The following is a 17,023-nucleotide window of genomic DNA, read 5'->3' on the forward strand; positions in this document are numbered from 1 at the left end:
CTCCAAAGACAAGAATGCAGTAGCCTCTGTCCTCAGGGATAGCCCATTTTCCTGGGAGTAGGTGTGCTCTATGGCATATTGTCATAGACTCTTAGACTGGAAAGAGGCCTTGGAGAATGTTAGTCATTAATTCCAGCTAGCCCGGTCTACATGGAGACAACGTTTTTAAGAGCACTTTCCCAAGCATCCATGCAGCTTTTTTGCTCATCGTTATAAGATTATGGGAAATTCTCCACTATTTTCTAGGCAACTCATTCATTTTGGGAGAGCTCTGTTAAGGAACTTTCACAAGAGACTGATGGGGATTCTCTGCCTTTCTATACTGTCCATTGCCCTATCAGACAGCTCGTGTTTTAAAAATTCTTTAAATAAGGCAGCATGGCATGATGAGAAGACATATGACTTCAGTATCAGGCAGGAAGACCTGGGTTCTAGTCTCTCCTCAGAAACACGACATAGTGACTGTGTTCACTCATTGGCGCTCCAGGCAAGTCTGTAAGTTGCAGAGAAAGTCCTGCATTTTCAGAGCGAGTTTCTATTGCACGACCTTAAAGTGCTCCCATTTTAACTGCTTAGAAAGTTGTTAACATTTAAGATAACAGAATATGAAAGAATGGAAATATGAAATCTTCATACAAAGCATGAAAGCAAGCTCTCCGTACTAGAGATTCTTCGTTTCCTCTACAACCCTCTCCTCTGCTTTTCATTGTCTATGGACATGCTCACATGCTCCCTTTATTTCCTATTTCCTGTGTCGATTTTTTTTAAATTTGAGATAAAATTAAAGTAAAAACTACAGGGTTTGTTTTTGTTGTTGTTGTTGTTGTTGTTGTTGTTGTTGTTTTGCCGCCCTTGGAGAGTCATGGAGAACCCTCTCCCCTCGGAGCAGCCCACTGCACGTTGGGACCACTCTCGTTGCTCGGGCGCTTTCGTGGGCATCTCTGCGGCCCGGCCGCCCATCCCTACTGGAGGATGATGGGAAACTCCCTGCCTTCCTCCCGAGGCCCCCCGGCCCCCGCGGCTGACGTCAGGACGCCCAGGCGCGGGGCGGGGCTGGCCGGGGGCGGGGCGGGGCCGGTTGGGGGCGGGGCGGGGGCCAGCGGCGGAGCCGGAGCAGGATCCGGGCCGGGCAGCCCGGGCAGAGGCGGCCGATGGAGATGGGCACACAGGGCTCCGGGCGTCGCAGGCTCCCCCAGCGGGAGCGCCTCACGGCGGAGGACGACGCGCTCAGCCAGATCGCCCGCGAGGTGGGTGGGTGCGCCGGCCAGGGCTCGGGCTGGGGCTGGGGGCCGGGGTTGACCGTGACCTTCTGGGGGCCGCCTGTGCCGGCCGGGCGCAGGGACACACAAAGAGCCGGCCCAGGGCGGCCCCAGACGTTCATCTAACTCGACCGGGGACCGAGGGGCCGCCGCATGGCCTGGGAGGCCCTTTCCATCTCTAAGATTTTGAGCCTGAGGAGCCCTGGCGGCTCTTCATCTCCCTGGTCCTCAGTTTCCCCATCTGTAAAATGAATTTTTCCCCATCTGTAAAATGAAAGGTTGGATTAGATGGCTTGGGAGACCCCTTCCAGCTTGAAGCCTCTGAGCCTGAGGCCTCAGTTTCTCCATCTGTAAAATGAGAAGGTTTCACTAGAAAGCTTAGGAGGCCCCTTCTTGCTCCAACGTCTCTTAAACTCCCTGGCCCTCAGTTTCCCCATCATAAAAACTAGAGGTTTAGGCTAGATGGCTTCTGGAGTCAGAGGACCTGGGTTCAAATGTGGCTCTCCTTACTACCTGTGTAGAGAGTGCACAGTGGTCAGATCAGGTTAGCTCTTTGCATCTCAGTTTCTTAATCTGTAAAATTAGGGGGCTAGGCCAGCTGGCCCTTGGGTTCCCTTCCAATTCTTAAGTGCTTGATCCTTTGGGCAGCGGGGTTTGTCTTTATGAAGAGAGAGAGGCTTGTTGCTCGGTGTTAGTCAAGCATTTATTAAGTGCCTACTGTGTGCCAAGCATAGCACTAGACACTGAGGGAGACAAAGACCAAAATCAATTTCTGTCTTCGATGACCTTGTATTCAGTCTGTCAGTCAACAAGCGTTTCTTATGGGCTTACTGTGTGCCTGACACTTGGCTAAGCCCTGAGGCTTCCTAATACTAGGAAAAAAGAAAAAAAGACAGTCCCTGCCCCCCAGGAGCTTCCATTCTGTTATGTGTGTGTTGGGGGGGGGGACTACACATAAAAGAGAAGGGGCTGGGGAGGGAGGATAGCCTTCATCTTGGCCAGCCTGGGACTTTCCCTAAATGAATGTTATGAGTGGAGTCCCCCCATTTTCCCACCAAGAGGTGGCAAAACAGTCAATTCTGGTCTGCTTGATTGGATTTCATTCCTGTTGTCTGCCGGCTTTGAGCCTTGAGAATACAAGGACAAAACTGAAACTGCCCCTGCCTTAGTTTATCTCCTCCAGAAGAGATGCCACTTCTCAAGCCTGGTGGACAGGGCACTGGCTTCCCAGGTCATTGTACAAAAGAGGAACTGAGTCAGGGGAGGAGAGAAGTGACTGACTGCCTCACAGGTAGAACGTTGGCAACCATCCCCAACCTTCCTCCTTAGAGCCGCTGCTCATGATTCTGACTTCTGGAAAAAGCCCCCCTCCTCTATGAGGCACTGTGGCTTAATGGATAGCATTGGCCTCAGAGCCCAGAAGACCCCAGTTCAAGTCCAGCCAGAGTCATCCTGCCTCTGTGACCCTGGGCAGCTCATTCAATCCCTCAGGCAGCTGCTAAGAATATAATTGGCAGAGGAGGCAGTGGCCTCCTTTGGAGAGGGAGCTCCTCATACCAGTGAGTTCACAGTTCTCCTATCTTTCCCCCTGGGAAGCTTTTAGTTTCCCTTACTTGTTAGTGGTCTGTCCCTCCTCAGATTATCCAAAGTTTATCACAAAGTAAATACTGAAGATCCTAGGATCGTAGATTTAAAGCTGGACAGGACCCTAGTCCCCATCTTGCCCAATCATCTCATTTTACAGATGAGCAGACTGAGGCCCAAGGGGCTGTGTGCCCAACCTCACCCAGGGCTCCCAGCCAGCCTCAGACGCCTGCTGGGCTTCCCTTCTCATCCCCTCCTTCCTCTTCTTTCAAACAGGAGTAGTAATACTTCCATTGCTGACCTCACATGGAGGGTTGTTTGGAAGGGCATTGAATGACAGAGAAAAGTGCCTCTGTGTGCAGCTAGTGAGACAGATGGCTTGCTGATCTAGAATCCAGTAAGGCTTCTAAAAGTGCTTTGAGAGACAATGAGCAGCCAGATACTGTAATACCCGGAGGGTAGGTCCTAGAGGTAGGAGAATCTGGGTTCAAGTTCTGCCTGACTGACTGTGACCATAGGTGACTGCTATCCTCTCTAATTGTCCGGAAACTCACTCAAGGCTCAGTGAGAGGCCAGTAGCCAATCAGCATTGGTGGGGGGAATTTTCACCCCAGCAGTCCCATGATGACTCAGGTCTCTTGTAAAGGAGCTCCTCTGGGCCTCACTACACCCAGCTGCCTGCATGGACAGTTGTCCCAGGCAGGGTGGCCGGGGCGTGGGAGCCCTGGAGAGAAAGAGCTTTGGTGGATGTGATGTAGGAAGGGACAGCTCTCCTTGGGTTCCCATGTGGCAGCCAGGCTGTGCCGTGGCCTTCAGCAGCCAGTGATGACTTAGAGGCTCTCATGTTGGTCAGGGGAAGCCCGTTGTCTGCAACTGTTTGGGCTGCAGCCTCGGTGCAGAACCCACCCCCAAGTGCCACAAAGTTTTCCTGTTGGAGCTCACGCTTCTGCAGCAGACATAACCCACTTCTGCCCCATTAAAGCCTTGCCAGGGCCTGCTCATTTCCCTTCAGAATTGGCAGCTCCTAATAGAATACTTTTAAAAGGAAGTGTTGAAAATATCTATGCCAACACCCAGGGGAGGCCTGTGTGCAGGGGCACACACAGGGTCGCCTGCGCTCACGGCTTTCTTCAGTGTGTTCATGACTGCCCCTCACAGCTGTGTGGATTCAGGATTTGAGAGTTTAATTATAGTATGTGAGGGGCCATCAGGAGGGGCCACATGGTCATCTCTCCAACCCTGGCTCCCCCAGGTCCATGCGTGTTTTTGCTGTGTGCCTAGCACTGTGTAAATGCCAGTAATAATAATAATAACAACAACAGACAACTCTTCTCTGCCCATAAGCGTTTGTAATCTAACCTGGTGTCCTGTCCTAGCTTGGCTGTGTTTCCCATGTGACAATGGAATTCTTTCATCCTCTTAGATTGCAGATTTAGGGGAGGGACTGATTCACATTAGTCTTTGTATTCCCAGCAACTCGCAGAGTGCCTTAGACTTAACCGGGGCCAGATCGATGTTTCTTTAATTGGATTTTGCTTGTGTGAGCACTGGAGCCAGAAGAGGGTGTCATGGGGGCCATAAATGAATCATGGGCCCATCAGGAGTCTGTCTTTGAATCAGTGATTCAGAGTGGGAAGGAAGGAGGATTAAATAAATACTCTCGAGCTCTGCAGTACAGCTTTGGAGTCAGAGGTCCTGAGCTCAAATTCTGCTTGTATGACCTCAGGCAAGTCATTTCCACCCCCCCCTTTAGGCCTCAGTTTCTTCATCTGTAAAATGAGGGTGTTGGAGGAGGTAGCCACTAAGGAGTCTTGTGTTTTGCACTCTCTTACCTTGGGGTTATGGGAGAGAACGAACAAGAAAGCATGGGGGCAGGAAACTTAGAACCAGGGAATTCTCCCTCCTACATAACGCCCTGGAGTGTTGTTATCCTCTGAGAGAAGCCTCTCCGGTCCCTTCCAGCTCTAAATCTGTGCTCTTCCATCCCTCCTCCTCTATGGCCCTCAGTTTCCTTCTCTGTAAAATGAGGAGGTTGTGCTCGCTGGCATCTGAGGCTCCTTTGAAGTCTAGAGTCGTGTCTGACTCCGAGACCCCATGGAGCACATCACACCAGACCCTTCTGTCCTCCGCTGTCATAGTCTGTCCAAGCTCACGTTTGTTGTTTCTATGACACCCTCCATCCATCTTGTCCTCTGCCAGCCCCCTTTCCTTTTGCCGCCCATCTTTCCAAATATCAGCATCTTCTCCAATGAGTCCTGCCTTCTCATTATGTGGCCAAAGTATTTAAGCTTCAGCTTCAGTGTTTGTCCTTCCAATGAATAGTGTGAATTAATTTCTTTAAGTATTGACTGATTTGATCTCCGTGCTGTCCAAGGGATTCTCAACAGCCTTCTCCAGGCCCACAATTCAAAAGCATCGATTCTGCAGGGTTCAGCTTTCCTTTAGTCCAACTCTCCCCGCCGTGCGTTGCTACTGAAAAAACCACAGCTTAGACTCTACAGACCTCTGTGGGCCAGGTGATGTCTCTGCTTTTTAGTCTGCTGTCCAGATTGGCCAGAGCTAGGAATCTACCTTTAATTTCCTAGTGCTTCCCCATTTATTCCCGGATGTTCTCTTGCCCTACAGGTCCAAGCAGCCTAGCAAGTCTCCCATGGCCCTTGCCTTTCCAAGCCTCCTTTCCCACTCTCTCCAGCTGTGGCAATCCAGGCTGATTGGCCTGGGTGCCTCTGCCCAGACTAAAGAGAGAGGGGAATAGGGAGCTAGAATTCTGCCCACACTGGCTGGCCCTGTGTGTCCTCCTCCCAGCTGAGGCTGGCTTTCCTAAATTGGTGCCCCAGTGGAGGACTCCTTCCCTGTGTCAGCCTTCAGTCTCTAACAGCTGCAGCCACCCAGGGGCCATCCGGGGTCTGTGTCTGCACAGCCCGGGGAGTGCCGGCCTCCTGGGAATCCTTAAGCAGGCCAAGATGGGCCCTCATGGGTGGCAGGGGCACAAAGGAACACGCCTCTTTGTATTTTTCTGGATGAGTGACTAGGTCCACTGGGGGTTTGTTTGCTTTCAAGAAACTGTGTGGTTTGAGCAAATGATTTTGCAGCTTTGTATATGACCTGACTAGGTCGCATTTCTTGGGACATGCCTTCATTCCCCTGTCTTGGGTAAGCCAGGACACTTAGGATCCTCCAGCCTTTCTCACCTTGATTCTCCCCTTTCCTTACCCTCCAGACCCTCACTGGTACTGAGCACCGCTTGGCTGTCCTCTCAAGGCTAGGCTCAAAACTCTGTTTCCAGTCTGAGCTCCCATGCCCCCCACATAAAAGGAGCAGTGGCGGCTTATAGAAAGGGTGCTTGATCTGGAGTCAGAGAAAGCCAGTTCAATCCATTCAGTGTATTGAGCACCTCCTATACTAAGCTCTGTACTAGGCAGGGACCAAAATCACTCATAATAGAAGCAGGAACTTACAGCCTACTGGGGGAAACATGGCTCCCAATTTCTTGTTCAGTCATTTTCAGTCGTGTCCAGCTCTCTGTGGCCCCATTTGGGGTTTTCTCAGCAAAGATACTGACTAAAGTGGTTTCCCATCTCCTTCTCTGGCTCATTTAACAGATGAGGAAACTGCGGCAAAGAGGGTTACGTGACTTGCCTATGCTCAGCCAGATAGTAAGTGTCTGAGGCAGGACTTGAACTCAGGGAGATGAGTCTTCCTGACTCCAGGCCTGGCACTCTATCAATATAGATACTATGTATCCAGACAAATAGAATTTTTGTTGCTTGTCACTAGCTTTCCACCCAGCTTGTACTGATTACTTTATCCTTTTCTAATGACCCCTTCGCACCATATTCTAGAATTTGTCATTGTAAATGGGGATGGAAGGAAACCCCAGTAGCTGAAGGAGTCGTCAAACCCTCACCTAGGAGGTAAGTTGAACCAAGTCTTGGAGGGAGCAGGGGAGCCCCAGAGTTAGTGCAGATGAGGGACGGCATTCTAGGTACCCAGCACAGCCAGAGACAGAAGACGGAATGTGTTCCATGGGGAGCACCAGCTTGGCAGGGTCTCAGAAAGCAAGACAAGGGTTCCCGACAGCTCAGTCTGGAAAGACAGGCTGGACCCAGATGGAGGAGGGCTTGAAGTGCAAAACATTTCAGCTGGAGGCCATAAAGAGCCCGGGGCTTCGAAGGTCCCATCTGTGGTTTTGGAATATTGTTTGGCAGCTGTGGGGGGGGGGGCAGCTTTGGATCCCAGGTCTTCTCCTAACTTCTCTGTGGGAACTTGGCCAAGTCATTTGACTTCTGTGGGTCTCAGCTTCATCTATAAAAACGAAGGTTGGCCCAGATGGCCTCCAAGGTCCCTTCCAGCTCTGTGTCAGTGATCCAGACAGGATCCTACCTGTGTGACCTTGGGGAAGTCACTGAACATCCATAAAGTGGCTTGAACCAGGTGACTTCTGAGACTTCTTCCAGCTCTAAATTCCAGGCTGAGCAGTGGCCTAGGCTGGATCTGGGCACACACACACCCTTGCCCTCCACTAGTGGCTTGCTTAGCCACATTGCCCATGGTGCCTAAATGACATTTATTAATGTTAGTGGGAGTGAAACTTAAACAGGCATGCTAAAATAATTCAGTCATACACACGTTAGGAGCAAGGCCAGTATCAGGGATCTGGGCCTGCTCCTGGTCAGTCCTGAGATCAGGGAGTTGCTTGGACACGTTCTTTCTGCCGGATCCTTGCTGGGGCTCACTGTGCCCCAGTGTGGCCTGCTGGGCCCTCTTTCTGTCCTCTTGTGTTTTCCCTGGAGAACCACATGGAAAGTGGGGGTGGGGATGGGGTGCCTCATCCAGTCCCTTCTAGCTGGGTCCACACAGCCTTTGGCATCACCCTTTGGCACACTGGACTGCTAGACTGACTCCTGCTTACAGTCTTGGCCCAAGACCAGAGGGCTCGTCAAGAAGAAACAGACCTGTTGTCTGGTGCTCCTGGGCTGCCTGAGAGCCATTCCTGGTAAGAGAATTCCAGCTGGGGTGGACTAGGAAGGCTTAAGTCTGGAGACTCTTGGGCCTGCCCCGGTGGCTCATGGGCCTGGGCTCTGGCAGCTGTCACAGATCCCGGAGTTCCAGCTGTCTTCTCAGGCTCTGAAAAGTTGTTATAAAAACTGAAGCGAGCTTGCCTTCATTCCTGGCACAACTCTAGAATGTGCTTCTGAAGGGTTGGTTCATGAACACTTGGAAAAGGACAAGGTAGTTGGTACAAGCAGCTGGGTAGCGAGGTTCAGGAAGGCCACCAACCCGTCTTGTTTCCTATTTTGAAAGGATGAGTAGACGAGGGGTGCAGGAGAATGCCACGCATTGCTGAGAGGCAGTGAGGGAGGGGCTGGGCCTGGCATTCCATGTTCAAATTCTGCTCAGGCACTTACTAGCTTTGTGACTTTGACCAAGTCACTTCACCTCAGCCTCAGTTTCCTCATTTGTAAAATGAAGAGAGTGGGCTGGTCAGATGACTTCTCAGGTCACTTTTAACTCTAAATCTAGGCAAAGAAGGCCCTAAAGGGCAGCAAGGGATGGGGGGGGGGCTTGCCAGCTCTTCCTTTTGCCTGTAATAAAGTTATGGCCAAGTCCTCTTTGACTTGTCCCTCTCCCTCCACTCCAGCTAATCTGTTGCTTGGTACTGTTGCTTGGATAACATCTCTCACCTCTATCTCTTCTTCAGTCATGGACCCACCACCCTTCTTGTGATTTAAATTACCTACCTCCCAACCAGTGGTCTGGAGTAGAGATTAGGGAATAACCCTGATGGGGGGAGGGGAGTGTATGGTCAGCCAGTCAGAGGGCAGGAATATGAGTCACATCCCACCCTCTCCCCATCCCAACCAACCCTAGACTCATCTCCAGTACAACTACAGCATTCCTGCATTACCAGGAATGGCCTGGGCAGGTGTGGGCCCCTTAGGGTGTTTATAGAACCTAATCCAAGCCTTGCAGACCCAGATACTGGGAGCTGATGCACCGACAAAATTCCCTGCCCCAGCCCCCAAGCAGACCCCACATCTTGAAACTCCACCCACCACCTCAGGACCTCTGGGCAGCCACAAGTACCCTTCAGCGGAGTCTGTTCATCAGGGCATTGGCCAGTGAGGAAGCCCATGCGTACACATGTTATATGGCTGGTGGGAAAGAGGGGTCAGCATAGATCTTCCACCCCAGATCCACCCTTGCTTAGAACCTCCCTGTTTTTTTCAGAGGGCACCTTCCTTTCCCTCTCCTTGATTCTCTATCTTCTCATTTTCCTTGACTCATCGTACAGTTGAAACTCTTCTCTCCAGAGTGGCCAATGATCCCTTATTGCCATATGATGATTTTTCTCATTCCTCTGACCTCTGCTGTGTTGACAGTATGAACCATCCCCTCCTCCTACATGTTCACTCTTCTGTGGGTTTCCATGACACTGATTTCTCCTGATTCTCCTCCCTCCTACTAGACCATCTCTTCTGCTATATTGGCATCCATATCGTGCTTCTAACTAACCCTGAAAGCTATGTCCTGGGCCTTTTCTCTTCTCTCCATACATTCTTTTACTGGGTAACCTCATCAGTTCCCCTGGGTTTAATGATTCTCTCTATGCAGGTGACTCCTGGGTCTATTTATCCAGCCCTGGACTCAAACAACATCCTTCAGGCTCCTCAACCTATCCAAACCAGACCAGTTAACCATCCCCCAAACCATCCCCCTTCTCCTCTGAGCTTCTCTGTTGCTCTCAGAGGCACCACCCTCACTCCCCAGTCTTCTCCTCCTCCCTTGGTGTTCTTGACTCCACATGTCCAGTCAACACCAGCTCTCATTTCTGCCTTTAGCATCAGGCCCTCATCACCTTCCAGACCATTGGAAGTCTCGGATCCTTCCCTCTGCCATCTACCACTCACTCTACTGCCAAGTGATTTCTCACATCACTTCCCTACTCAGGAAACTCCACTATCTCCATATCGCCTTCAAGTTCAAATATCACTTCATCTTGATCTCATCCTTTGTAAATTATTTTTGTATACCCTTACATAATTATTAGTACACCCGTGCATGTATATCATCTACCAGTAAGTAAATACACACACATCGGGAATGCGCTCTCATTTCTGACTGATTGGGGCGTGGAATCAGTAAAGCTTGGGGCCTCTGCTGTGTTAAGAGCCTCCTCACTGGTTTCTGTGCCTCCAGTCTCTCCAGACCATCCTGCTCCTGGTTCCTCCAATAACCTTCTTAAGGTCCAGCTCTGACCGCCCCACCCCCCCCCACTCAGAAACCTTCCATAGCTCCCTGTCACCTCTGGGATAAAGTACAAATGCCCCTTTTATGCATGTGCTCTGTATTTGGACAACGTGGTGCTGCCCAAACTCAGGGTGATGTCATCCTGCTCTGGGTCGTCATCGGGGCAGTCCCGATGCCTGGAGTGCACCCCCCCAGCTCTGCCACTTGAAGTCCTTGACCTAAAAGGCCCAGCTCAGGCGCCACCTCCTTGGGACAGTCAGCATTGCTTCCCTTCCCCCCCCCGCCCAGTGTTCTTTTCCTTACATCTTCCTAGAGTGCTTTACCTTAAGCTTTCAAGGGAAGCACTGATAGACTGGTGGAATCAGGAAGGCCTGAGTTCAGATTCCTCCCTTAGATATTTACTAGCTAAGTGACTTGGGCAAGTCATTTCACCTCTGCCTGCCTCAGTTTCCTCATCTGTAAAGTGGGCTTAATAGCAGCACCTTCCCTCCCAGGGTTGTTGGGAGGATTGGATAAGATACCGTGTGTGCAAGACACATCACAAGCCTCAAAGTGCAACATGAACTCCAGATCTTCCCATCCCTGGACCTCAGTTTTTTGCTCTGTGAAGTGAGGGGGGTGGGCTTGATGGCCTCTGTGGTCCAGGATCCCATGACCCCACCTTGTGTTGTACTTTAACTGCATCGATAGCACATTCTTCTCCTCCTCCACTCCCTTCCTCCTCCGGGAGAATGGAAGCTTCTGGAGGGCAGGAACTGGCATTTTAAAATGCCTTTATCCCCCGGATTTTGTACCTAGAAGATGCATAGTCAATATTTATTGAGTTGGATTGATTTGAATAAATGGTCTCTATATACAAAGTGTCTCCTTACACACATTATCTCATTTCATAGGCTTGTCTATTTGTAGATAAGTAGACAAGGAAGGGACGTCAGAGGACCTGGGGTTCAGCCCTTTCATTGATCCTGATCACAACAATGGGAGATCATGATGCAAATATCACTGCCCCCATCTTACAGGTGCAGAAACTGAGCCTCAGAGGGTGGAAGGGACTTGTCCAACTCAGAGCTTTCAGTTAGGATTTTAAGTCAGGGATTTAAACACACGGTTTTTGACTCTCTGTCCAGTGTTTGTCCTGGGGTGCCCCCAGTAATGTCAGGAAGTGTGTGGGCTGAGGAGATGGTCATTTTGAGCCGGGACTTAGATGTGGGACTCCTGACTTAATTCTAACCTCCACCCGTGTTCATCAGGGACTGAGCTTCTCCTTTCTGGCTGACCCCTTGAGGTCTTGTCCCCAGAGTCCTCTGCCTGGAGGGGAGCGGTGTCTCCAGCCAGTAGATTGCTTGGTGAAGCGCTGGGGTTCTGAGGCCTCCTTTGAACCGCTTTTCCTGCCCTTAGTCCTGGTTCTAGAAGTGCTCTGTGTCCTTGATGCAGATGTTGCCCTTCTGCTGGTCGACGTGAGCCTTTTCTATGCCCTGGACACTGAATCCAGCCTTATCCAATCCTGGCTGTAGTTCCTTAAAATGGTGATGGGAGAGCTAGCTCCATGGTTGGAAAGCTAGGTGGCAGTTATTGGGGGGGGGGAGCACATTTATTGATAGAGCATTTATTAAAGGCTTACTGTGTGCCAGATACTGTGTTAAGTGCTAGGGATACAATAAAATGAGGCAATTTTGTAAAGCCCTTTGCAAACTTGACGATGCTACATAAATGCTAGCTATTATTATTATAATTATTACAAATCAAGCAAAAAGGAGAGCCACGAGAGTAACACTCAACGAGCCCAGCCTCCTCATTCTGTAGGCAGAACCTCATCTCCTGCTGCTGCATCTTTGCAAAGGCTGTGCCCCGTGCCCAACATGTTCTCCATCCTTACATTTATTTCTTAAAACATTTCGAGTCTCAGTTCACCTCCTGCCCTATTCGTGATCCTGTTTGTCCTTCCTCTGCCCACCCAAGCCACCAAAAGAGTAACTTTATATTGTAGGATCGTAAGATCCTCGATCTAGAATTGGGACCAGAACTCAGGGTCATCTGGTCCAACTCCTTTGTTTCAGAAATTGGGAAACTAAGGCCCAGGGAGGTCTGATGTGCTTCAAGTAGCTAGATAGAGCTGGGACAAGAACCACACATTCGTTTACCTTTTAAAGTTATGAACTTAAACCCAGTAATGTTTTCCAGAATCTTCTTGCTGGCTTCATGACATCTCAGTAATCTTGAGGCTTTTTACCATTTTTTTTCCAAGTCAGTTTACTTAGGGCAGATTCCTGAAGAACTGAAGCTTTCTTCTCTTCACTGTTACTCAGTTTTTTCTTTTTCTTTTCTCTTCATCTGCTTCTTTAATTTTTGGTTGTTTTTGTTCATTTGTTTTTTTTTAGTTTTATGAGACCTCCTAAGAAGGACAATATGTCAGAGTAGACAGAGAACTGGCCTCCGAGTCAGGAAAATCTGCTTCTGACCCATCCAGTCAGTATGTGTGACCCTGGACAAGTCACCTAGCCTAAGTGGAGCCATAAGTTGTGGAGAAGATGCTTTCCTGCATTAGTAGAGGGAGTTTCCTTATCCAGCAGGCTTCTATACTAATTCAGTCGAGGTTTCTGTCCCTATCCCCTGTCCCTTTGTGCCTGTACTTGTGCTATGTGCTGGAGATATATGTATGAAGTAAAACAATCCCTACCAACAAGGACCTCACAGTCTAACAGAGGAGACAAGGACACATACTAAACTGAATAAATACAAATATGTAGAAATTACTGCTGCCCTCCCTCCCACATTGCCTTGGATTTATCTACTCATATATACATATACATATCCTTGTCTCCCCCATAAGCATGGCAGCCCCTTGTGAATAGAGATTGTTCATCCTCCTCTGTACTTGGCTCTTAATAAACACTTGTTGATTGGTTGATATTAGGGAGGACACTGGTTTGGGGGGAAATCAGTAAGGGCTTCATGTAGGCAGAACCTGGGCGTCAGCTCCTGGAAGTCCCCAGCCAGCATCTTCACAAGTGCCCCCATCCGCTCTCTCCCAACTGCATCTCATGGCTGCATTTGGTCTCATGAAGTTTCTTTCTAAAATCTCTCTCCCCATTCAGGCTCTGCAGCCTCTTCTCAGGATCCACCCGCCTCAGCAACTCATTCTGAAGTTATGTTTTGGCCTTCCTCAGAGCTGCCTTGGGCCACTTGGCCCCAAAGCTCCTGCAGCTTCTCAGCCATCCCACATATGATTGTTACTCAGGGGCATCCTCAGCAATTCTCACCTCCCCCCCCTTCTCCCCTTGCCCTTGGAAGTGAGCCTCCAGCTTGCACCTCTTCTTGGGGAGGTGCCCAACAGGTTACCTGCCTCCTGTAGCACTGCAGCCAGAGCTCAGAAACTCTGCCCTTGGGCTGCGAGGGGGCAGGCAAGTCTGTCCACTGTAAAGAAGGAAAAAGCAGCCCCAGAAGACTCCCCAATATCCTCGTGCTCACTGAAGTTTCCTGAATTGAAACCTTGGAGAAGTTAGCGTAGATGGGGAAAGAGGCCCCCACACCCTTGAAAAGATATGACAGAGAAGTTTAAGGAGGAAACAATGAAGAAAAAGGGAAATTGTGTCAACATTAGCACATTCTGGTTGTGCCCTGGGCTGTGGGGCAGCCTGGCTTTGGGCCTTTTGGAGAGGGGGGCTGAAGGCCTGATGGAAAGTGCCCCAGGAATGTGCAGAATGAGACCAGGAAAGACAAAGCATGTCAGGCTATCTTTGGAACGGCCCCAGAAGGTGGATTTGATGTATGTGTGCATTGGAGGTTGTGAGAGGGATCCGTCAGGGGGGCCAGGTGTCTCATGTCTCCCTCCCAGAGGCGGCCCCTGCTCCATTCTTATCTTTCGCTGTGCTTTAGGGTGACTTCTGTTTTTAGGCTGGGCTAACGACCAGTGATGACTCCAGCAGATAATTCCACATTGAGATCAACGGAAACATTTTCACAGTTGTGTTCCTGTCCAGGAAAAGTCGCCATGCCCAGCAGTTGAATGTGTGTGCCAGGAATGATGTGGTCTGGCTTGCCTCATTTAGCCCTGCCGTGAGTGTCAGGAGCTTTGAGATACTGTGATGTTCATCTGTCAAGCAGGCCCTGGCGTTGGCAGCGAAGCCCTGAGCCGTCTGGGCACGCTGTAGACGAGCTAGGCTTCAAGGGTCTCTGTCTGGTCTCTCTCACCCTGACAGATCTGGAGCAGGAGTCTACATATAGACATTGTTCTTTTCTGCTGGTTGTACTCCGTATCTCACACCAAAACACCTCACTTTCATTGGTAGCCGCTTAGCTGTTCTGCACAGCTGACTTATTAAATAAAGACTGCTGGCTCTCTGTTACCAAATGTGTGCACAATCCCTCTGCTGCTTAGCTTCGGGGTCTTCCCTTCACCTTATTTCTGTGTAGTGGACAGCTTTGCTTTTTGGTCCTGGGGAGCACCAGGGGGTTCAGAAACAAATGATCTCAGTAGCTCTGTTTCTAGATTTCTGAACAGATTGATTTTCTATCTTTATTAACACATGAAACGCTATTGAAATTTTCCTTTATTTTTACAATTAACAAAAAATAATTTTATCTCCTCCCTCCTCCCATTGAAACAAAACAAAACAAAAACTTTGTAAGAAATCTGCATAATTGGGGCAGCGAGGTGGCGCAGTGGATTGAGCACTGGCCCTGGATTCAGGAGGACCTGAGTTCAAATCCAGCCTCCGACACATAACACTTACTAGCTGTGTGACCCTGGGCAAGTCACTTAACCCCATTGCCTAGCCAAAAAAAAAGAAAAAAGAAATCTGCATAATCAATTAAAACAATTTCCCCCATTGATCATGTCCAAAAGTTGATCATGTCTCAGTTTCTACCCTGAGTCCTTCACCTCTTGGCATCCATGTGTCCTCTGAAATTGTGCCTGGTTGTTGCATTAATCAGAGTTCTTCAGTCTTGCAAAGTTGTTTCTCTTACGATGTCATTGTTACTCTGTATTCTCCTGGTTCTGCTCATCTCACTCTGCATCAGCTTGCTCAAGTCTTACCAGGTTTTTCTAAAGCTGTCCCTTTGATTATTTTTTACAGCACAGTTACACTGATAGACCATAATTTGTCCGTTCCCCCGTTGCTGGTTAACCCCTTAGTTTCTCCTTTTTTCTCACTACAAAAAGTACAACTTATAAATATTTGCTGGGTACACATGGGTCCTGTTCCTCTTGCTTTGATCTCTTTAAGGTATAGACCCCAGTCAGTGGAGTGTCTTTGAGGGGATAGTTCCAAATCGCTTTCCAGAATGGCTGGAACAGTTCACAGCTCCTCCCACAATGCATTAGCTCTTCCAACATTTGTCGTTTTCCTTTTCAGTTAATATCAAATAAGTTGACATATGTAAATATGGTGTAAACCTTAAAGAGGCATGTAAATGCTAGTCATCTTCATCATTATAACTATTATCTTTGCTAATCTGGTGGGTGGGCAGTGCCATTCCTAGGTTTCTTTAACTTGCACTTCTCAAATTATTAACAAATCAGAGTTTGTTTCTTTGAGACTTGGTCTCCCTATCTTACCAGCCTGGAAGTGCAGTGACCACTCATGGGCCACCCAAGCATGGAAGCTTTCACCTGCTCCATTTTTCATGACTTAGGCTAATTCACCCCCTCCTTAGGCAACCAATGGCCCTCTGCTCCTGGGGGACTTACCACATTGGTAGCAGATTTAGCCCTTACCTAATAGGCTTCAGCCTTAGAACTCCCTGGCTGAAGTAAAGGATCTGCCAGCCTCAGGAGACTATGCCTGGCTAGAGCATTTTTTCATATGGTTATTGATAGTTTGAATTTCTTCCCTTGACAACTGCTCCCCCACCCCCATATATGTGTATGTGTGTGTTTTACACTTTATTATTTATTTATTTTTAGCACTCTTTTCTTTTTTAAATTTTGAGTTCCAAATTCTCTCCCTTTCTCACACCCCCTCCCCCATTCACTGAGAAGGCAGGCAATGTGATAGTAGTTTTATATATATGTGAAATTATGTAAAACATATTTCCGTATGAGCCATATTTTTTAAAAGCAAGAAAAATAAAGTGAGAAGATGATCCTTAAATTTGCCCTTGGAGTTCATCAGTTCTCTCTCTGAAGGTGGAGAGCATTTTTTCATCATGAGTTTTGGGGAATTGTCTTGGATCATTGTCTTCATCAGAGTAACCAGGTCTTTCACAGTTGATCGTCATTCCAACATTGCAGTTACTGTATACAATGATCTCCTGGTTCTTCTCACTTCACTTTGCATCAGTTCATATAGGTCTTGCCATGTTTTTCTGAAACCACCCCCCTTACCATTTCTTATAGCACAATAGTTTTTCATCACAATTATATGCCACAATTTATTTAACCATTCCCCAATTCCCAGTTCTTTGCCACAGTATCAATATATTCTTCTCTCTTTGAACCAATTCTGATGAGAATGAGGTTCAAGAATTGCCCCCCTATCTTCTCTTTCATGTTAAAGCTCTTTCCAGCTTCTTTTACATGAGAAAATTTGCCCCATTCTACCTCTCTCTTCCTCATTCTCCCAATGCATCCCTCTTTCTCATCTCCTGCCCCGTTTTTTTAGGTCATTCCAACATGATTGACTCACAACCATGGCTTCTGTCTATGTGAACTCCTCTTAACTGCCCTAATAATGATGAAGCTCTTAGAAGTTACATGTATCATCTTCCCATATAGAAATGGGAACAGTTTAATTTTGTCAAGTCCCTTATTACTCTTACTTGTTTACCTTTTTATGCTTCTCTTGAGTCTTCTGTTTGAATGTCAGATTTTCTATTCAGTTCTGGTCTTTTCATCAGGAATGCTTGAAAGTCCTCTGTTTCATTAAATATCCATTTTTTCCCCTGAAGAATTATACTCAGCTTTGCTATGTAGGTTATTCTTGGTT

The 17,023-nt window shown here is 48.5% G+C and overlaps 1 protein-coding gene across 32 annotated transcripts in view; it reads left to right on the forward strand.

Annotated features, from left to right (window-relative positions):
* The first annotated feature begins 1,092 nt into the window (after positions 1-1,092).
* LRRFIP1 (LRR binding FLII interacting protein 1) overlaps positions 1,093-17,023 on the forward strand; it is a 201,290-nt gene continuing 185,359 nt past the window's right edge. For 7 of the 32 annotated variants that reach the window (XM_020972198.2, XM_020972194.2, XM_020972193.2 and 4 more), the window contains exon 1: positions 1,104-1,247. In XM_020972198.2, coding sequence (XP_020827857.1) covers positions 1,152-1,247 — 96 coding nt within the window. In that variant the 5' untranslated portion in view covers positions 1,104-1,151. Of the gene's footprint in view, positions 1,248-17,023 lie in introns of all 32 variants that reach the window. The other 25 variants (XM_020972219.2, XM_020972188.2, XM_020972191.2 and 22 more) reach the window with 12 other exon arrangements.

The sequence above is a fragment of the Phascolarctos cinereus genome, unplaced genomic scaffold, assembly GCF_003287225.1.
Source record: "Phascolarctos cinereus isolate Bilbo 61053 unplaced genomic scaffold, phaCin_HiC Scaffold_5;HRSCAF=322, whole genome shotgun sequence".
Lineage (NCBI taxonomy): Eukaryota > Metazoa > Chordata > Mammalia > Diprotodontia > Phascolarctidae > Phascolarctos > Phascolarctos cinereus.